The sequence below is a fragment of the Protomyctophum parallelum genome (assembly GCF_964188405.1).
Source record: "Protomyctophum parallelum genome assembly, chromosome: 14".
NCBI classification, from domain to species: domain Eukaryota; kingdom Metazoa; phylum Chordata; class Actinopteri; order Myctophiformes; family Myctophidae; genus Protomyctophum; species Protomyctophum parallelum.
This window is the reverse complement of record NC_139709.1, coordinates 50,408,710-50,431,930: the sequence shown is the minus strand read 5'-3', so window position 1 is coordinate 50,431,930 and position 23,221 is coordinate 50,408,710. Positions and strand designations below refer to the sequence as shown.

Below are 23,221 nucleotides of genomic sequence, written 5' to 3'. Positions count from 1 at the left end.
CGCTCAGTGCGCTATTTCCGAACGTGCCCTTTGTTTTCTGTCGGGTGCTCTATTGTCCTCATTGTGAGGGGCTAAATATACATTCATTTCATGGTAAATGTATAATTTAAAGCCCCTTTTTATCATAATGTGTTTTGTTTTTGCATTGATCCTCCTTTATGACACGCACATTTCCCCATGATAAAGGTATATCTATATCTGCATATTCATTGAGACACCATATTCCCAGCGTTAGTATAATATAATAATAAGTTAATGAATTGTTACTATTATGATAATAATTCTGCTCCTCTGTGCTTATAAAGCCAAAATAGAGAGCTCAGAGCTGGCAGGTGTGTTCTTATGTAATTCCTAGCCTGTTTATAAAACAATGAAAGATGATGGTTCTCATCACTCCAGGGAAACACTGTATTCTGAATATTGTACATGTCCAGGCCTCAGGTCCTACCTGACAGAAACCGGCCTGCTGAAACCAGGAACCGGATTAACTACTACATGTTCTTTATTGGCAACAAATTTCATTCATCCTGTGAGTGGTTGTTGATGCTCAGCGACACTTTTTCCATACTCGTGTATATTCCCTTGAGTAGAAAAACTTCACAGGACTCCGATGTAAAAAGATCACAAAAAGATTTATTCCAAGAAAATGTGTTCATTAATACAAAAATAATCAAAAACAAGTTCTCAAACTCAAAAATAGACTACGGTCAAAAAACCGTGTCGCTCTGATGTATTGTGCACAAACTGACTGTACTGCTCTGCACAAACTCTGCCTCTGTCTGCCCTGCACACACTCCAGTCAATTAGCTGAATCTGCCCTGACCTGCACACACTCAGCTGTTAGCAACTGCAATTAACTCAGGCAACCAGAGCTCTCTTCTTAAAGCTACATTAACATCATTGTTTTTAACCTAAAGCACATCACCAAGAATTAAACAAATGAACTTATTTAAGCCTTTTAACATAGCTAATTTATAAATCATAATGCAATATGCATGAACTGTTAAACCAAAATACAAAAATAAAGCTGTAATTATTCAAATAATCACAATATTCAAACTTGGCTCCCACACATCCCGAGAGCTTAACCAGAAGTAATAGAAACTGTTGTTTTGATAGTTGTTTTTAGCCACTCCTATAATGTTTGTTTTTAGTTCAATGTTTGTTTTAAAAACGCTATTGACAATAAAGATAATTTAATGTTTGTTTTGTCAACGTTTGTTTCACATCATTACATCACCTAATCATAGCAACATGAGTTAGATGATAAGAGCGCCCCTGACTTCACACGGGTGTGATTTGTAATATACAGAGCGGTCCTCTTGTCTGGAATTATAAGAAACATCTAAATGCATAGTTATGCAATGATGTTTCCCAATACATTTGAGACTACTTTACTGTCTTCTTAACCTCTATATTTGGAAGGTTGAACTGAGTTGGCTTTGTACTTGTTCTTAAGAGCAGACAGGGTGTCTGCTCTTAATTCCCTGTAGGTCTACATCTGCTTTAATGTGTTGCACTGTCAGCTTGTAGATCTGCCATTATATTCTCTATCTAAACTATTGTATTCGTTACCCGTGTTCAACAACAGTCTTATTGTAACACCACATGAAATAGACCAACAAGTTAGCTCAATAGACTATAATATTTGGTAATACTCTTTAAAGATCAAGATTAAATATCAAATCAACCCGGCCCGGTACATGAAAGTTATCAAAACTACAAGTAAAGATATATTATCCATTACTATACAAATCCAAGGCAAATAACTCTGTAGAGAAAATATGGGTGGCTCTTAAAAGAGCCTTTGGGTTGTTCGTAGATCAAGTCAGCATCATTAACCTCCGAAGCCGTACAGAGTGCGTCCCTGTCTCTTCAGAGCATAGACAACATCCATGGCGGTCACGGTCTTTCTCTTGGCGTGCTCGGTGTAGGTGACGGCGTCGCGGATGACGTTCTCCAGGAACACCTTGAGGACACCGCGGGTCTCCTCGTAGATCAGACCGGAGATACGCTTCACTCCGCCACGGCGAGCCAGACGGCGGATGGCGGGCTTGGTGATTCCCTGGATGTTATCACGAAGAACCTTGCGATGGCGCTTGGCGCCACCTTTTCCAAGACCTTTTCCTCCCTTGCCTCGACCTGACATTTTGAGCAGTAACGTAGTTGCAGATAGAAAATTGAATGACTTTGAGAGCTCAGAGCCTTGCCTTTTTATGTGTGTTCTGAGGACGTAAGGGAGAACTGGCAAAGAGAGAGCTACATGGGCGTTGCCAATGTGCACCGCCCCCCCCCCCCCACACACACACACACACACACACACACACACACACATACTCCTCCCCCTTGGTCACATCACCCATTTGTTTTTACAGTAATATTATAAACTCTATAATAATATAATTGCTGTTATTTTTGGTCAATATCCTTGCCACTCCAATATTACTTTCCCTGTTTTTATTGGTTTTATTCCTTGGCATTATTATTATTATAATGGGTTTGTATAGGAAGGGGGTGGGGCAGATACAATTAATATAAAATATCTAAATTCTGAATCAAGCAACTTAGGAACTTCCCTTTACATAAAACTGAGTAGATCGGAAAGTGAAATATCCCTTGAACTCCTCTATAGCATATACAGTAAATGCTGTTAATTTAAAGCATATTCAATGTTTTGTCAATCCAAGAGACTGATACAATATTGTAGGCCTATATGTGCATTTGCTGTTACCATTTGTACAGCATTAATAACTCCATGACTTGCTTATTTGAGATGATGTAGAGGTGGTTACTATTTATAATAATGATGTGGAGCTATATGCACACTATTCAATGGTAATTTTGAACCAAACAGTGATTTATGGTAAATGTAGCACAATTTGTTTTGTGAGAGAAATGGCCAGATTATAATACAGGTCAGCTGCCTTCCTGTCCTGCAGAAATGTTTAACTAATACATAATCAGTTTGTCTCATCTCTTTATGAACCATTTGTGATATTTGACTATTAGTAAACAAACTGGTTATTATTCCAGTGCAATGCTGTATAAAGTGAGGATACTCTTATAGAACAACCATTCTGACCTGAGATCAGATTCATACGAGGTTTCCACTGGACACACACTGGTCTGATGAACCCATTCTGACCTGAGATCAGATTATAAAAATGTCAGTCGTTCTTCGATTTTAAAAAAATAGCAGACCTACAAGCTCGTAGCGCGCCACTCGGTGGCACGCTATGAGCTTGTAGATCTGCTATTTTTCAATAGCTAAAGCATAACATGATGCTAACACCAAAATGGGTTCCCGTTCAGAATGGGTTAAAAGAGCCTTTGGTGGGTATACAGATGTAGCAGTTTACTTATTTTTGGGTGCTGCCTTGGGTTTGGCAACCTTCTTGGCTGGAGTGGGCTTCTTAGCCACTTTCTTGGGGCTCTTGGTGGCCTTCTAGCTACTACTTTCTTAGCAGCAGGCTTGCACACACATACACACACACACGAAAAAATACTACTTATAAGTAACCCTTTCTCAACAGTGATATCAAAGTACATTATAGTAGTAATGGCAGTGCATATTTAGGTGAGGTGACTTTGAGACAAGCTTGGGGACACGCCAGGTGTCATTTCACCTTTACTTTAATCAGAAAACCAAAATAAATCATATTGCTGAATCATGTTGTAACCAGGATGTCAAAAATGCATAATTTAAATAGTTCAGTAAAACCAAATAAATATTCATGCAAAAATGGTGGCACCGGGATAGTTTACCAGGCTAGCAGAATGGTACATTGATTCTATATTTTACGAGGCAGCTATGTAGAAATAGATAGACCAACAGTAGACCCTTGGCATTAGCCAAAACAATTCAAAAGTAAGTTTAGGAGTAGCCGCCGCCACCTCCACCGTAGCTTCCATCTCCTCCACCAACCTCAATCTCCACCATTCTTGTCACTGGCGTCCACGACCTGCACAAATATGAGTGGGGGAGAAAATAAAGTCAACATGACATTGATTAAGAATAAATGTGCCAGAGATGGGAAATCAAAATTCAATGATTTGGGGGTAAAAAGCCCATCACTACCTCTTTTCCTTGAGCCATGGCCACGACCTCTGCCACGACCTCTGCCACCACCTCCGGAACCACCTCTGGAACGTTCCCCAGCACAAACAACATGGATCTCACTGCCTTCAAACTCCTGCCATTGTGTCAATAGTATGTACATTAGTACAGCTAACCATTGTCAGTTGTGTAGTATTCGGTGCAGTACCGCGTTGTGTCACCAGGCCACCAAGTGCCTTACAAAATGGCTTCCATCAAACCTTTTTCGATTTGACACATTAATGATTATTAATTAATTTATTAGTGAATTAAAAACGCACCCGGGTGCAGTACCCCCCGCAGCCACAGGGCGGCAAAACTCCTCTCCCCAGAAATCACGTGTCACCAGTGAATTGCATTTTGGGACGGTCACTGATTAATACTGGGACACAGTTTTCCGCGTAACTTCAGTTGTTTCGCCTGCTGTCAATTTTGCTCGCGAGTTTTCCGCCTAACTTCAGTTGTTTCGCCCGCTGTCAATTTTGCTCGCAATAGACAGCGGCCGAGCGATCGGGATATTTCCAACACCCTTACGCATCGACACAATTACTACATACAACAAACAACATGCCACGAAGAACAGCCTCAAGGACCCTAGCGCATTCTTCCACGCACCTATACCCTTTTTCACACCGCCCCCAGCCAACGGAGGTTGTGTGTGTGTGTGTGTGTGCAGACTACTTTCGCTGTGAGCATGTGTGTGTGTAAACTACTTAAGCTGTGAGTGCGCACGTTCGTATGTGTGCGCGTGCGTCATCGCGTGGCCGTTTTCACTTTTCAGTTAGCTATAAACACAACACGAGATATAACTGTCTTGAACATAAGCCACACACACACACAGCGTGAAGTGGCTACAGCGCACGCTCTGGTGAAAACAGCTAATCTACAAGCTCACAACATCACAGGTTGCAAAAGCCATGAGTTCTCTCAAGCCAAAGCTCACAATTGAGACCGTTTTGGACGCAAATCCACCTGCAAATTGGATCTGTGCGACTGTCCATATATAGCTGCATGTCAAACTGGGGGTCCTTGATACTTTTCAAATGGGCCTCTGTGGGCTAATAAGTGTAAATGCTGCGGTCCTTGCTCTTGCCATGAAAACGTTTCCCTACCATGCATTTGGAAGAATACTTTAATGTTATACTGCTGTTTTTATTCATAAAAAACCACACACACACACACACACAAATCTATTATACAAGTTAAAATATATCAGAACGGGTAAGGACTAGTATCATCAACTCACCATTCCATCCATGTTATTAATTGCTTCCATTGCATGCTCTGCCGAATCCAGTGCGTAGTTTAACTGTAGACACAAAGTGTAAAAAGAACATTGAAGAGAATTGAAAAAATATATACAAGATGAATAAAAGCATGAATGTGAATGGATTTGTGGTTGCCCATATGGATCGCAAGTCGACCGTTTACCATCGACAAGGTTTCCGTATGTGGAGAAACGATTCTTCAACGATTCTTCTGTGGTGACGTTGCTCAGCCCATGAATGAACAGCACATTACAATCCTCTGACTCAGTTTGTCTAAAGAGAACAAAAAAACGGTCACATTTCTGACTCAACCCTTTCCATTGTGTGAAATGTGCTCTAAATAAGCAGATAAAGCTCTGTTATAATCCTGATGTGGGAACACAACCTGACAGAAATCAGAAAGGGACAAAATAGTCTGCCTACTTGCCCTACAATCAGCAGAGAGGAGATCAGAACAGCTGTATAACAGCTGAAGAGTGGGAAAGCAGCAGGACCAGATAACATCCCAGCAGAAGGCATAAAGGCAGAGAGCACTGTGAGCTTGTTGCAGCCACTCTTAAAAATGATCTGGAAAGAGGGCCTTAGGCTAAGTTATTAACATTAAGCTCCCAAAGAAAGGAGACCTGTGCAACTGCAACAACTATAGAGGGATCAACCGGACCTACTCTGTGGCAGGGGAAGTACGTGCTAAATGGAGCTCTCCTGGTAAGAATGAAGGACACAGTTGACCACCACCTAAGGGACCATGCAGCAAGGAATAAATGTCTCATGTGTCGACCAGATTGCCACTCTTTGCATATTAATCATAGAGCAGGCATTAAACTCCCCACTCTGTCAAATGCCTTCTTGTAGTTGTAAAGTTGATAGAGTGCCCACTAAGCTAGTGAACGTCAACAGCTATTCTGGAATGGCCTGTAGATCGATACACGATGGACAGCTAACAAACCAATTTGAAAACCAGACCAGGGTCAGAAAAGGGTTGTCCCATTCCTGTTTGACAGAACAAAATAAAGAAATAATGGAATCTGACATTATGGACACAGCTAGATGACTTAGAGTCTAAGTCATCTAGCTGTGTCCATAAAGTCTTAGACGACCTGGCACTACTTTCACTTAGTCACATTCTTGAAAGAAAATGGGGGGGGGAAAATCAATATTACTATAATGCATTTAGTAAATTATGGTCTCATTAATTTTTTAATTAATTTGAAATAGGGTATGTTTGTGTTTCTACTGGTTCTACCAAGTGAAGACCTGGCCACCCCAACTGCATTCATTTCACTGCATTAGTTTGCATTTCAGACTGGATATAGAAACATGAAGGATTTGAAATTGAGGCGTGGACATACGCCATCCCATTATTTTTGTGCGGCCTATGGTTCGAATCACCTGTGTCATGGGAGATGTTCCTCGACATGAAAATGTTTGAGAACCGCTGGTTTAACAACATTTGGAAGCAAGCCCAAATAAGCACACTCACGAAACGCAAAGCAGACGTGTACACTAATTACCTTTAGTTGGTTTTCAGAAGAGACAGTGATGATAAGGTCTTGCTGCTGCTTGGTGAGGGAACTGGAATCAGGAAATGCTCTGCTTTGGACTGCAACCTATTCAAATAGACTCAGTGGGCGGGGCCAGTCCCATGCATTCCACAGAAGGCAAGATAGGTGGGCACTATACGGACATCTGGGCACCATAGTTGTCCAGTTGCCCAGTTATCTCTCCCCCTAGGTGACCAGTTCTCCAAGTGCCCTGTTATGCACCTTCGTCTAGGGCGAAGGGATATAACATAATGTGCGAGGAGACAGGGTTGAAAATAACTTTAGTTTATTTGTAGTAGCTCTTTTTTGTTCATTAGCAGAGACAAAGTTTACATTTCTTGTTCTGAGGAGCTCGAGGAGTTGAACCTGGTTGACGCGCTGTTTAAATGCCATACTGTTTGTTCTGTGTGTCAGCCCCACAATGCGATAATAAACACACAGGCAGGCAGCTCTTGCCTTTGACACGTTTATTTCCAAGCAGTGAGTAGTAGTACGGCATCAGTATCTGCGATTTCAAAATGAGGCATTTCTCCACACAGCATTTGACAGTGGTAGCATACCTGCGGTCGAAACCATTTGCCCCTTCCGGGTCAATCCTCCCTCTCACCATACCCGTGAACTTGATACTTAAAGGACCACTTCACCACTTTTCAACCTATCTTCATATAATAGGTCCTCACTAATAATCATGAAAAAAATGGCGCAATTTTTTTCTACTCGGTCTGTGTCTCATAGGAGGGCTGTGGGCAGTTCATAAACCGTCTTCCAGTGACATCATCGATGGGGAATACAAGCTAATAGAAACTGCAGGCTTTCTAGTCCTGAAAAGTTGCAATGCGAAAATGGAAGCCATCGTTTTCACGATAATGAAAATCTAAACATTTTTGTAAAAAAATCTTGTTTAAAAAAAATCTGCCTAATGATGATGTCACTGGAAGACGGTTTCTAAACTGCCCACACAGCCCTCCTATATGAGACACAGACTGAGTAGAAAAAAATCGTGCCATTTTATCATGATTATTAGTGAGGACCTATTATATGAAGATAGGTTGAAAAGTGGTGAAGTGGTCCTTTAAGTAAACAACAGCGCCACGCCAAGGTTACATGAATGTGCTTGACCTTGGTACTCATTTGGACCTTACATCCAGGGTTGCGACCCGTCCCTTAAAATACAGAATCGTCCCTTATTTGAGAATTAAATGATGCGTCCCTTATTGAACCAATAAGGAACGCAGTTTGTTCCTTATTTTCCTAAATAGCCCCTACACGTCAACACTGAATTTAACAATAATGAACAAAACAAAACACAGGAAATATTAAAGTCAGCACAATTGTTCTAGCGGGAGGCACACACTACCTAAAGTAGCCTAAACCAGTGGTTCCCAAAGTGAGGTCCGGGGACCCCCAGGGGTCCTTGAGGGAGTTCCAGGGGGTCCCCAGCTAAATTATAGTTTGGAACCAAATGGACCCTTATGTACTCTTAATCCAGAGCGACTTACATTAAGCAAGAACAAAAAAGCATGGGAATACATCACATAAAAAGCATTTATCATGCAACATGCGTAAGCTAAGAACGTAACAGTGGAATATCTATATAATGAAACTATACATATAAACTATACATATATATACTATACTATGCTATACATAATGTACTATGACGTGCTAGGACTACCTACAATGCAATTATAGTGCTGTCTACATAACATGCTATACAGACGCTATAAGTCTGTATCAAATGCTATCTAAGTCTACTCTGTACTTGGAACTGTCTAGGAAAATGTGTAATTTCCTTCGTTTTTAAAGCGGGTTTTGGCAGGTTTAGTTTAGATTTGGTGAAAATGCTAAATTCAGATTTTTTTTTTTTAACTAGTTTAAGTTTTTATGTAATGTATTGGTGCCACGATCAGGGGCATTCAAAAAAGCAAAATAAATAAAATACAATAAAATATCAGATCAGCCTCGTTTCTGTGTTTAAATGTTGAAAAAATTAATATTTTATTTAAGGTTTAGCATTATTGATTGATTTATCATGGAGATAACGACATAAATTATTATTAAGCCTATTAAACTCACAAATTCATACAGCTTATTTACATAAAGTATATACACTTGGAGGTACAGCATTGTGTAAACAAAGTCTATACAGTGGGAGGTACAGCATTGTGTAAACATAAAGTATACAGTTGGAGGAGGTACAGCATTGTGTAAACATAAAGTATATACAGTTGGAGCATTGCATTGTTTGATACATGTTGGGAATAAAGTATTTTTAACAAATAGCAGCATATCTTTCCTCTAGATATACAACATAAAAAGAGACTCAAATTAAAGATAAAGCAGAGGAAAACAAAAACAATCCTCAGGAGCTCTGGAAGCTGCTAAACAACCACGGCTGCGGTCAGAAACTAAAACCAGGTTTGCAAACATAATCAAATCGAACGACACCCTCATCACTGGCAAGCTTGACGTAGCCAACTACTTAAACATCTTCTTCACAAACATTGCCACAACCTGGTTAACAAACTGCCCTCCCACTCTGGGCGTTTTGGTGTAGAGCACATCAAAGCCTCCTAGGTGTTTGTAAAGATGATTTTAAGCTGACAATGGTAACAACTGAGGAGGTACTTAAAAAACTGAGTGCCCTTCAACCCCACAAGGCCACTGGCCATGACAATATTCCCTCTACATTTCTCAGAGACTCAGCCATAGCTCCAATCCACCGGCTCTTTTAAGAGCCACCAAATGTGTTATTTGAACAGAAATTATTCATTTGATATAGACTAGCCATGCACTTTAAACTAACATGACTTAGTTGATGTAACTCCCTCAAGTGGTTTCCTCATACTGATTTATTTGAAAGCTTCTAATCAATCCTCCTAATCCACCGTGAAAACTAAACTATGACAAAATACACCCATGTTACAATTAACATAAAACGACAGCATGTACGGTAGAGGCAAACATTTTACATAACTTTATATAACTGCCTTTATAAAATCGCAGAGAGAACTTGATTTTGTTAGAGAACACTTTCACCTCTATGAGCAGGTCGCGGGGGCCAAGCTAAACAGACCAAAACGGAATGTATTTGGATAGGAGAGGAGGATCGGAGGCCGGCCCTGCTCATGGAGGTGAAAGAGGAAATGAAAATACTTGGCATTTTCTTTGCTAATAGGGACTGTGCTAAAAATAATTGGGACAGAAAAGAAACTGAAATACATGCCGAAGTTGAAAAATGGAAAGTTAGGGACACAACTTATAAATCGAGAATAGGGATTGTAAAAACATTTATTTTATCAGTTATTGTTCCTGGCCACCATTTTTCCGCCACCTGAGAAGTGCATAACAAGAATTAATAGGATGTGTGTACGTTTGATTTGGGGAAACAACCGGGAGGTTACCAAAAGGATTTTTATGTTTAAAAGTGTCAAAGAGGGAGGCCTTGGCGCAATGGACGTCGGCAGCAAAATAATGATTGCATTCTGTAAAAATGTGGCTAGGGGCATTCTGTGTGGAGCAGCTTGGGTAGGAGACCTCAAAACATGGAGAAAACAGAGGGGCAGGGGCAGACTGTCACTGCCATACTATAAATTGGCATATGGGGATTTCACCACAAAACATAGCAATTTAAATATTAACTGGGGAACCCAATCAAATAAAATAATATATAATTTAATAAGTAATAAGATATATGGAGGTATGGTACGTTTTAAACACTGCTCCTTTGAAGAAAGTAAAAACCTAGTAAATAATTTTAACAGCGGCCTCGTCACTGGAAACATGCAGGACGTTATGTGGCTAACTGCCCACGGTAGACTTCCAACTAGAGCAGTGGTTAAATGGAGTTGCTTTGTGACCACAACGGAATGCCCCATGCCAGACTGTGAAGAGCTAGAGACCATATGGCACTTGCTCATCGACTGCAATAGGTCAAAAGCAATCTGGAGCAAGATGCACGATATAGGCCTGAGGGTGCCATGCCACAGAGACATTTTGTACGGTATTTTTAACTGCGGAAAAGAAAATTATGATATATTTTGGGTTTGTATTAGCGTGACAATTTTTAAGATTTGGAAGACTCGGTGCAAAATGTCAATGGACAACGTGGTAATTGACGCAAACACTGTTTTTAAACATATTAAAACCGAACTTAAAAGGAAAAAAACAATGGACCTGAAGAGACTGCACACGCACCTAAACTGGCCCACCTTGGCACTGTAGTAATTCTAGAACAGCCCAGACAAATAGTAATATCCTGATGTGACCCCCGGTTGCGTCTACATGTTTTATACTTTTAAATGTTCATGCTGAGTGTGTGGCTCTGGGGGTCTTGCTGCATGCCAGCGGATAGACACACATGGCACCAAAGCATGGTGCTATTTGTTGGCGGGTGGCGAGACCTTCAGAACAGCACATGCAGGTGCAGGCATTTGGGCGTTAGTACACATGGCACCAAAGCATGGTGCTGTTCGCTCGCGCTCTCTGGCGCCTAGGTGTCTGTGCTTTTTGATGTATGTATTATGTATTATGATGTATGTATTTGATGTGATGTATTTATATGATGACAAGCAGCATATTATCTGTATGGATCTCTAAACGTTGATATATGAAATGTGATGACTTGTAACTTTGTGGAAATTTAATAAAATACTTAGAAAAAAAAAAAAGCAAACATTTTACCAAAGTAAAATACAGACAGAAACGAACAACATACCCGGTTGGCTGCGCGCAAAACAAAAGGGGTATCTCTTCAGTCTTCAGGACCTTATAACCCTTCTTATGACTTTAGTTAGACATGCAGTCTCTTGTGACCTTTTAACTTTAAAAGTCTTTGTGTGCGCAGTGTGAAACGGAGCTTCTGCACCTTGCTGCTTCTAGATGCTTGTTGCTTGTTTGCTTATACAAAAGTCCTGTGTACCCCATTAACATGAGAGCAAACCAAACGAGATACAGAACATGACTTTGACTCTTCAAAATAAAAGCATTACAACAACTTGACACAAAAATAATAATAATAATGTTTTAAACATAAATGTGACTTAAACTATGAACTTCTTAATTATGAACTTAGACCTTTTAGAAATATAAAAAACAATTATTAATTTATTTTAGCCTTATTATGAACTTGGTCATAGAGAAATAAAGAAAATTATATTACTCATAAATAATCCTGCTTCATTTCGACTGAACAAACTCCAGAGGCTCTTTTAAGAGCCACCCAACTGTTTCTATATTAGTCATTTCCAATATCCCCGTCAAAGTAAGCTCACTTTATAAGGGCATCGCTATTACGCTTCCTAGTTCATAATACATACTTTAAATGTATCTTGTCACAGTCTGACTGTCTGCATTACCAGCAGTGTTTTATTAATGTCTTTGTTCTGATGTAATTAAAAGTTGGCCTCATTTAATTCGATAATTGATTCTCATCCGTGTGCTCAATTGATCCTGTAAACATGTGGGGGCTAAATACATGTACGCTATATGTACACAATGTTTTATTTTTCATTGATCCTGTCAGTGTGCCAAAAAAATGCAGCTAGTCTTCTATAAGCATGATCATTTAAATCACAATGATAGATGTATAAACATACTGCACCTCAACTTGGGTGGATAACATTCTACTTTAATCTACACATGCTTGAAGCTATATGCAATTGAAATATGAATCTATACATGTCCACAAGCCCCTTCATAAACATAAGACATTCATTCTGTTGCTTATTAATTAAACAATGCCCATTACTTCTTCTAGTATCAGGATAAACGCTTTCTTGGAAAAGATGGGTGGTCCTTAAAAGGACCGTTGTGTTTAGAGCAGACAGAACAGTTTACTTGGAGCTGGTGTACTTGGTCACAGCCTTGGTGCCTTCAGACACGGCGTGCTTGGCCAGCTCACCGGGGAGCAGCAGGCGGACGGCGGTCTGAATCTCCCTGGATGAGATGGTGCGGCGCTTGTTGTAGTTAGCCAGTTTGGAGGCTTCACCGGCGATGCGCTCAAAGATGTCGTTGACGAAGGAGTTCATGATGCCCATGGCCTTGGAAGAGATACCGGTGTCGGGGTGGACCTGCTTCAGGACCTTGTACACGTAGATGGCGTAGCTCTGCTTCCTGGACTTTCTGCGCTTCTTGCCGCCCTTCGCGGCGGTCTTGGTGACGGCTTTCTTGGAGCCTTTCTTGGGCGCTGGTTTCGCTACTTCAGGCATCGTGGTTGTATTCAATAGAACAGTTCAGATGCAGTGAAGAGGTCTGAGGGTGCTCTCTCTCGTACCACTATTTATACAGAGCGAATGCAAATGAAGTGTGTGGCTCCCAGCATATGATTGGCTTATCCTGCCACAAAGAGTGAGTCTTTGGGTGCGTTCGGAAATGCGCACCGGGAGCGCACTCGCCTATTAGTTTGCATTGCACAGTGCGCTCAGTGCGCTATTTCCGAACGCGCCCTTTGTTTTCTGTCGGGTGCTCTATTGTCCTCATTGTGAGGGACATTCATTTCATGGTAAATGTATCATTTAAAGCCCTTTTTTATCATAATGTGTTTTGTTTTGTTTTTGCATTGATCCTCCTTTATGACACGCACATTTCCCCATGATAAAGGTATATCTATATCTGCATATTCATTGAGACACCATATTCCCTGCAGCGTTAGTATAATATAATAATAAGTTAATGAATTGTTACTATTATGATAATAATTCTGCTCCTCTGTGCTTCTAAAGCCAGAATAGAGAGCTCAGAGCTGGCAGGTGTGTTCTTATGTAATTCCTAGCCTGTTTATAAAACAATGAAAGATGATGGTTCTCATCACTCCAGGGAAACACATGTATTCTGAATATTGTACATGTCCAGGCCTCAGGTCCTACCTGACAGAAACCGGCCTGCTGAAACCAGGAACCGGATGAACTACTACATGTTCTTTATTGGCACCAAATTTCATTCATCCCGAGAGTTAGAAGTAATAGAAACTGTTGTTTTGATAGTTGTTTTTAGCCACTCCTATAATGTTTGTTTTAAAAACGCCATTGACAATAAAGATAATTTAATGTTTGTTTTGTCAACGTTTGTTTCACATCATTACATCACCTAATCATAGCAACATGAGTTAGATGATAAGAGCGCCCCTGACTTCACACGGGTGTGATTTTTAACATACAGAGCGGTCCTCTTGTCTGGAATTATAAGAAACATCTAAATGCATAGTTATGCAATGATGTTTCCCAATACATTTGAGACTACTGTCTTCTTAACCTCTATATTTGGAAGGTTGAACTGAGTTGGCTACTTGGCTTTGTACTTGTTCTCCTCCACCCTGTCTGCTCTTAATTCCCTGTAGGTCTACATCTGCTTTAATGTGTTGCACTGTCAGCTTGTAGATCTGCCATTATATATTCTCCATCTAAACTATTGTATTCGTTACCCGTGTTCAACAAGTCTTATTGTAAAACACCACATGAAATAGACCAACAAGTTAGCTCAATAGACTATAATATTTGGTAATACTCTTTAAAGATCAAGATTAAATATCAAATCAACCCGGCCCCGGTACATGAAAGTTATCAAAACTACAATTAAAGATATATTATCCATTACTATATAAATCCAAGGCAAAGAACTCTGTAGAGAAAATATGGGTGGCTCTTAAAAGAGCCTTTGGGTTGTTGGTAGATCAAGTCAGCATCATTAACCTCCGAAGCCGTACAGAGTGCGTCCCTGTCTCTTCAGAGCATAGACAACATCCATGGCGGTCACGGTCTTTCTCTTGGCGTGCTCGGTGTAGGTGACGGCGTCGCGGATCACGTTCTCCAGGAACACCTTGAGGACACCGCGGGTCTCCTCGTAGATCAGACCGGAGATACGCTTCACTCCGCCACGGCGAGCCAGACGGCGGATGGCGGGCTTGGTGATTCCCTGGATGTTATCACGAAGAACCTTGCGATGGCGCTTGGCGCCACCTTTTCCAAGACCTTTTCCTCCCTTGCTTTTTATATATACTTTATTGAAAATTATTCAGGGTTTACAGTTTATGCAAAATTACACATACACATAAGTTACAAAAATATAAAAATATATAAATCAATGCATTTCAATACAAAAGTTTTTTTTTTTTTTTTTTTTTTTTACAATGTTAGTAGGTGCCATGGTGTCAGTTTCTTTTTTCGTGTGTCAAGAGTTCTTTGTCTTTTTAGTTCAGTTTGGATTTGTTTGAAGACCACCTCTCCCGAGATGGTCTCCTGGTGAATTACCATGGCACACCTGGTTTTCCACAGTTTGTTTACCACAGTGCAAATTACATACCAGTAAAAATCTTGTTCCACAGCAGACATTCTTTCTTCGAACACCCCATACATGGCAGCATTATAGTTGATCTTAAGTTTAAAACCAATTTGTGGCATTTTCCCCCATACAAAGCTAGACCTTTGGCAGTCCACTAGCAGGTGTTCAACTGTCTCATCTGCACCACAATTTAAAATTGGGCATTTAATGGTTCTAACGAAGCAGCTCCATTTTACAACTGCTCGTACAGCTAGTCTTCTCACGGAGACCAGCCACATGACGTCTCTGTTCTTTTCAGAGATATTTTTACTACTAGAATTTTTAATACACACCCGCTTTTGATTTTCATCCAGATATTTGTAGGGAAAAATGCCACCATATAAGTCATCACATATCTTACCATATATACATTTACTAGTCATAGCAGTCCAGTCAATATTTAAATGTGCAGAGTTTGACATCAAATCACCATACATGACTTTAAAATACGGAAAGGAGCTTCTTGCCCGACCCTTCTTTTTAGTCCAGCTCAGAGCCTCCCCTATCCACATAGCCCTCCTTTTAAAGCCAGCTGCTACATTTTTACAAAAAGAAATTTTCAGTTTAAGTCCTAAGTCCACAGCCCCAAGGCCTCCATTATTTCTACTCTTATATAATAAGTTTCTCTTTGTAACTTCCCTAGTGGTTCCCCATAAGAAATTGACTAGTGTTTTATTTATGTATTTCAGTGTCTGGTCCTTGGGAGGGAATATAGTCGCCAAAAAAAGCAGTCTTGCCAAGACATATGTCTTAATAATTATAATCTTTGTTCTATAACAGCAAGATTTGTTTTCCCATTTTTCTAAGTCCTCCTTTATTTCTTTATTTTTATTATCCCAGTTCTGTTCATAACTGCCATTATTACTAAACTTTACCCCGAGGACTGTCATTGTTTCCGTGTCCTTTATATTTAGATTTGGCTTTGCCTCACCCCTCCCGAACCAGACACCTTCAGTTTTATCATGGTTTAACCTGGAGCCCGAGATCTCTTCGTAAAGTGCCAAGTGCTCATGTACAACGTCTAATTCATTCTTGTTTTTAATTATGATGGTGATATCGTCAGCATAGGCCAAAACAACGACCCTCTCTCCACCACTAGTTTTTATACCTGTGAGTCTTTTATCATTCTTGATCTTGTTTAATAACGGATTAATAGCTAAGATATAAAGTGCAGCGGACAGGGGGCACCCTTGTTTTACACCCCTCTTAATTTCAAATGTCTCTGTTAGAACACCATTTACATTAACTTGCACTGTGGACTTGGCGTACAGCAATTTGATCAAATTAATAAAATCATGATGAAAACCATATACCTTTAATACCTCCCACAAATACTCTCTGGATATAAAATCAAAAGCCTTTTTTTGATCTAAGCTTATAATAAAGAAACCCTCATTTGTATACCCACTTGTTATATCTCTTAAAATACCTAAGTTATCCCACATCAACCTTCCCTTAATAGCACATGTCTGTTCTTTTTCAACAAGTTTTTCCAAGTCTGTATTTAATCGATTAACTATTATTTTTGCAAGTATTTTATAGTCAACATTCATTAACGTAACATGTCTCCAATTATCTAAGTTATATGAAGACCCTTTTTTATATATAAGCGATATAACACCATGGTAGAAGGATGAATGCATTTTGCCTTCCTTGATCCCATCATTATATACAGAGGTTAGCATATGTACTAATTCATTTGTGCAGGAGAGATAAAACTCATTAGGCAGGCCATCGGGGCCTGGGGATTTACCCTTACTCAACTGGACAATTGCGTCCCTCACCTCCTGATTGGTGATTTCCCCACCCGTAGAGTTACGGCCAACCTCCCTCAAATCAACGGAATCAAGGAAAGCATGCAATTTATATTCATCAATCGTAGTTTTCTGGTACATTTTTTCACAAAGCTTCCTAACAGTTTCTCTTTTCATCTTCTCATCTTCTACCATATCACCATTTTCATTTAAAATCGCACTGACATGTTTACTTTGGAGTTTCTTTTTATGCATATTAATAAGCCAAAGTGCATTGCTGGACGCATTTGTGTCACCCATGCCTGCCTGTAGGCGGAGGCCCTGGGAGACATCATTTAATTTGGCCAATTCAGATTCCATTTCAGTTAGTTTATCATTATCCTCATCCGTTCTATTTGCCTTAGTTTTTAGATTTATATAATCAGCCATTAATATACTGTATATTTCGTTTAGCTCTTGATTCAATCTTTTACATTTGTATTTAAAGTAGTATCTTAGTCTATCTTTAGTGATTTCCCATAAATCAACATATGAGTTAGTCAAGACATTTAAGCTTTTGGCAATAACCACTTCTTTTTTTAACTCTGTAAGCACATCATTATTATTTAAACAGTTCACGTTTAATTTCCAAAACCCCTTCTTTTCTGTCTTGCCAAACCTCAAGAGAACTACTACTGCTAGGTGATCTGAATTGACCAAGACACGTGTCTTATAGTATATAGGGATAATATCATCATTTACATATATACGGTCTATCCTCGTCTTGACATTAGTGTCAAAGCGAGTATAGCCGACCTCAGTTGGATGCAACATCCTAAAAACGTCACTCACTCCACAAGATTCGCTCATTGCTTTAAGAGCAATACCTTCCCTATTGCGAGCCCGGGCATTCAAGTGTTGAGCCGAAATCCTGTCGTTATCATCGGTGTATGCATTAAAATCTCCACATAGTATGGTAAAAAAACCAACTGTTAATAACTCATATAATTTCTTAAACATTCGTACTTTCGTTGCTGCATCCGGAGGAGTATACACATTTATAATTCTCATTTTTAAGTTTTGATAAAAACAATCTACTAATAAGATTCTCCCTGGAATAATTTCTCTTGCTCTTATAATTTCAGCTTTACTCTTAAAAAATATACCTATACCATCAGCCTTATCTGTGCCAATAGATATAATTGAAGTGCCCTTTTCCCACTTTAACGTTACGTCTGCAATGTCCTCCTGAGCAGTTAGCCGCAGCTCTTGTGCGCATATAATATCATATGTAGTATTGTGTAATATGTCCATTTTCATCTTTCTATTTTCCATCGACTTGATACCTCTCACGTTACAAGTAACGATAGAGAGTGTAGACATTTATAATATTAAGTTAAGTAAAGGCATTCATTTCCTTTTGTATCTTTTGTCAAGATCATTCGCCAGAGGCGACGTGAGTCGCTTCTGTTTGGCACTCACTTGTTGTGAAGCTCTCGGTGTTTCTTCCTCTGTAGCAGCGAGGGTGAGCTCCCCTCCACTAAACGCCATCTCGCTGCTTCTTGAGTTGCCACTACTCAGCTCGTCGCTTGCCGAGTCATACTCGGACTCATCGCCTCGCTCCTCCTGCTGTTGCTCACCGGTCCCCCCCTCATCCCCCACGCCTGAGGAATCAGACCAGGCCGGAAGCAGCTCGTTGACAGCCCTCTCTAGTTGTCTGACAGCCTCCTCCGTCTCCTCCGCTGCTGCGATCTCTGGAAGACAGGGAGCAGTAGCCTCTCTGGCTCTTTCTGCCACCGCTCTCATGTTGCTTGCGGCGAAACTGCCGTTCCCACGTCCTCTTCCTCTTCCTCTCATAGGCGCGGCTTGTTGTTGGAAAGCACACGCTGCCATCTCACCAGTCACCTGCCGCTGGATCGCCGTTATCTCCTCCTCCGCACAGTCCGGACCTGCCTCCTCCCCCGGTACCTCGTCTCCCGGGATCACCAGTAGTGCAGGCTCGGTGCGGCTCTGCCCACTGTCAGCCGACAGTGGGGTGCTGGCGTCAGCCGGTGGCGGCGGTCTGGTGCGCCTCAGTAGACCGATGACTCGGTTCTGCTGCTCCTCGGCTCGCTCTTTCCTCTCTGCTCGTGCCTTGTTGCTGTAGGACTGAGGGCACTGGAAGAAAGAGTGCCCCCTCTCTCCACACAGGCTGCATTCAGCGTCATTAGAACATTCTTTGGCTTTGTGGCCCAAAGTCCCACATCTCCAGCACTTCACCTGCGTGCATTCTCGGACCTGGTGCTCCGTGCTGTTGCACACAAAACACCGCGTCTGCTGCCCAGGGTAATAAATCCGCCCGTTGTATGGGCCCAAGGAAATAGAGCTTGGCAGTGACAAACGTTGGTTTTTTTCGTCACGTTTGAGTTCAACCTTGTACTTCCGTACCCCATACCAGATCCCGAACTCGTCGACTGGCTTGTATGGCTGCTCTTTGATGTTACAGTACCGTTTTAGGTAGAGATCCACATCATGGTCTGAGACCCGGCCGGTCCAGAACTTCACCACAACGTTCACTGTCCCTATATTGACTGAGGATTCAATGGACCAGTCTATCCATGCATCCCGCAGTTTGTCAGTCTCATACTGCTCCAGGAAGCGGCGGAGTGTCGACTCCTGGTAGAAACATAGCTCAAACTCACGTCGGTTTGGCAAAGCAATAAATGAATAGATGTCCTTGGCACAGACTAAGTTCGATTTGAACAAAAGTTCTTTGCCGACAAACTCCCTTGTCGGGAGCTCAGCCTCACCAGTGAACTTAAGCCTTGCCCAGTTATTAACGAACTGGGAGGCAAAAGACGCCATAGCTAGGGCATAGCTAGGGCTCGCTTTTTGCGCGAGCAGCGCTACCAAACATTTTCCTACCTTGCCTTAACCTGACATTTTCAGTAGTAAAGAAGTAAATAGTAAGTAGTAAAGTAGTAAATAATTAATAATTAATAATTAAAGACAGAAAATTCCTCCCTTGCCTCGACCTGACATTTTGAGCAGTAATGTAGTTGAAGTTATAAAATTGAATCGCCTCCTTTTCCAAGACCCTTTCCTCCCTTGCCTCGACCTGACATTTTGAGCAGTAACGTAGTTGAAGATAGAAAATTGAATGACTTTGAGAGCTCAGAGCCTTGCCTTTTTATGTGTGTTCTGAGGACGTAAGGGAGGACTGGCAAAGAGAGAGCTACGTGGGCGTTGCCAATGTGCACCCCCCCCCCCCACACACACACACACACACACACACACATACTCCTCCCCCTTGGTCACATCACCCATTTGTTTTTACAGTAATATTGCTATTCAACTCTATAATCATATAATTGCTGTTATTTTTGGTCAATATTGCCACTCCAATATTGCTTTCCCTGTTTTTATTAGTTTTATTCCTTGGCATTATTATTATTATTATAATGGGTTTGTATAGGAAGGGGGCGGGGCAGATACAATTAATATCAAATATCTAAATTCTGAATCAAGCAACTTAGGAACTTCCCTTTACATAAAACTGAGTAGATGATGAAATGACCAAAAGTTTTTCTGAAAGTGAAATATCCCTTGAACTCCTCTATATCATATACAGTAAATGCTGTTAATTTAAAGCATATTCAATGTTTTGTCAATCCAAGAGACTGATACAATATTGTAGGCCTATATGTGCATTTGCTGTTACCATTTGTACAGCATTAATAACTCCATGACTTGCTTATTTGAGATGATGTAGAGGTGGTTACTATTTATAATAATGTGTGTGATGTGGAGCTATATGCCCACTATTCAATGGTATTTTGAACCAAACAGTGATTTATGGTAAATGTAGCACAATTTGTTTTGTGAGAGAAATGGCCAGATTATAATTAGGGCCGGGACAAATTGCGATTAATTTAGATTAATTAACTACAGAAAAATTAATCGCGATTAACTACAGATAAATTAATCGCACCTTTTTTTTTCACCGCGGAACGTTTCTCACTGGACGCTTTTCTATAGTACTGAAAACTGGAAATAATAAAAAGTCACCCCATTTTGTGTTGCCTAGAACTGGAGGTCTGACAAAAAACAGTAACAATATGAAGTAAGTACAGCTTTGTGATGTCACTGAGATGTACTTGTTACTGTTACTATTTTTTTTCAGACCTCCAGTTCTAGGCAACACAGAATGGGGTGACTTTTTATTATTATTTCCACAACAGGTATATTAATGACAGTAAAATGTTGAAAATGAGTGGTAACCTGTAGTCACTATTCGTTGATTCACTGGGATTCCAAAAAACATTAAAAAAAAGGTTTCTCGCTGTTCTCGGGTTGAATATTGTTATGCGATTAAAATGCGATTAATCTAGATTAATTAATCACAAAGCCTCTGATTAATTAGATTAATTTTTTTAATCGAGTCCCAGATCTAATTATAATACAGGTCAGCTGCCTTCCTGTCCTGCAGAGATGTTTAACTAATACATAATCAGTTTGTCTCATCTCTTTATGAACCATTTGTGATATTTGACTATTAGTAAACAAACTGGTTATTATTACAGTGCAATGCTGTATAAAGTGAGGATACTCTTATAGAACAACCATTCTGACCTGAGATCAGATTCATACGAGGTTTCCACTGGACACACACTGGTCTGATGAACCCATTCTGACCTGAGATCAGATTATAAAAATGTCAGTAGTTCTTCGATTTTTCAAAAATAGCAGACCTACAAGCTCATAGCGCGCCACCGAGTGGCGCGCTATGAGCTTGTAGATCTGCTATTTTTCAATAGCTAAAGCATAACATGATGCTAACACCAAAATGGGTTCCCGTTCAGAATGGGTTAAAAGAGCCTTTGGTGGGTATACAGATGTAGCAGTTTACTTATTTTTGGGTGCTGCCTTGGGTTTGGCAACCTTCTTGGCTGGAGTGTGCTTCTTAGCCACTTTCTTGGGGCTCTTGGTGGCCTTCTAGCTACTACTTTCTTAGCAGCAGGCTTGCACACACATACACACACACACGAAAAAATACTACTTATAAGTAACCCTTTCTCAACAGTGATATCAAAGTGCATTATAGTAGTAATGGCAGTGCATATTTAGGTGAGGTGACTTCGAGACAAGCTTGGGGACACACCAGGTGTCATTTCACCTTTACTTTAATCAGAAAACCAAAATAAATCATATTGCTGAATCATGTTGTAACCAGGATGTCAAAAATGCATAATTTAAATAGTTCAGTAAAACCAAATTAATATCCATGCAAAAATGGTGGCACCGGGATAGTTTACCAGGCTAGCAGAATGGTACATTGATTCTATATTTTACGAGGCAGCTATGTAGAAATAGATAGACCAACAGTAGACCCTTGGCATTAGCCAAAACAATTCAAAAGTAAGTTTAGGAGTAGCCGCCGCCACCTCCACCGTAGCTTCCATCTCCTCCACCAACCTCAATCTCCACCTCCACCGTTCTTGTCACTGGCGTCCACGACCTGCACAAATATGAGTGGGGGAGAAAATAAAGTCAACATGACATTGATTAAGAATAAATGTGCCAGAGATGGGAAATCCAAATTCAATGATTTGGGGGTAAAAAGCCCATCACTACCTCTTTTCCTTGAGCCATGGCCACGACCTCTGCCACGACCTCTGCCACCACCTCCGGAACCACCTCTGGAACGTTCCCCAGCACAAACAACATGGATCTCACTGCCTTCAAACTCCTGCCATTGTGTCAATAGTATGTACATTATTACAGCTAACCATTGTCAGTTGTGTAATATTCGGTGCAGTACCGCGTTGTGTCACCAGGCCACCAAGTGCCTTACAAAATGGCTTCCATCAAACCATCTGTGATATATCATCAACTCACCATTCCATCCATGTTATTAATTGCTTCCATTGCATGTTCTGCGTTGAAGTAATTTACAAAGCCGAATCCAGTGCGTAGTTTAACTGTAGACAAAGTGTAAAAAGAACATTGAAGAGAATTGAAAAAATATATAGGCTACAAGATGAATAAAAGCATGAATGTGAATGGATTTGTGGATATGGATCGCAAGTCGACCGTTTACCATCGACAAGGTTTCCGTATGTGGAGAAACGATTCTTCTGTGGTGTCGTTGCTCAGCCCATGAATGAACAGCACATTACAATCCTCTGACTCAGTTTGTCTAAAGAGAACAAAAAAACGGTCACATTTCTGACTCAACCCTTTCCATTGTGTGAAATGTGCTCTAAATAAGCAGATAAAGCTCTGTTA

General features: G+C 40.5%; 3 protein-coding genes across 3 annotated transcripts; all 3 read right to left on the bottom strand.

The window, feature by feature from the left end:
* Positions 1-1,837: 1,837 nt before the first annotated feature.
* On the bottom strand, positions 1,838-2,149 carry LOC310870095 (histone H4; the record flags this gene model as incomplete). The annotated part of the gene is made up of 1 exon (XM_083781130.1): positions 1,838-2,149. The coding sequence occupies one exon, from the start codon at positions 2,147-2,149 to the stop codon at positions 1,838-1,840; it is 312 nt and encodes a 103-aa protein (XP_083637256.1).
* A 10,590-nt stretch (positions 2,150-12,739) lies between these two features.
* Positions 12,740-13,114, bottom strand: LOC310870942 (histone H2B-like; the record flags this gene model as incomplete). Its single annotated transcript, XM_083782333.1, has 1 exon — positions 12,740-13,114. One exon carries the CDS (start codon positions 13,112-13,114, stop codon positions 12,740-12,742), a length of 375 nt encoding a protein of 124 aa, XP_083638459.1.
* Positions 13,115-14,588: 1,474 nt separating this feature from the next.
* On the bottom strand, positions 14,589-16,185 carry LOC310871382 (histone H4-like; the record flags this gene model as incomplete). Its single annotated transcript, XM_083782867.1, has 2 exons — positions 14,589-14,899; positions 16,164-16,185. 2 exons carry the CDS (start codon positions 16,183-16,185, stop codon positions 14,589-14,591), a joined length of 333 nt encoding a protein of 110 aa, XP_083638993.1.
* Positions 16,186-23,221: the final 7,036 nt, after the last annotated feature.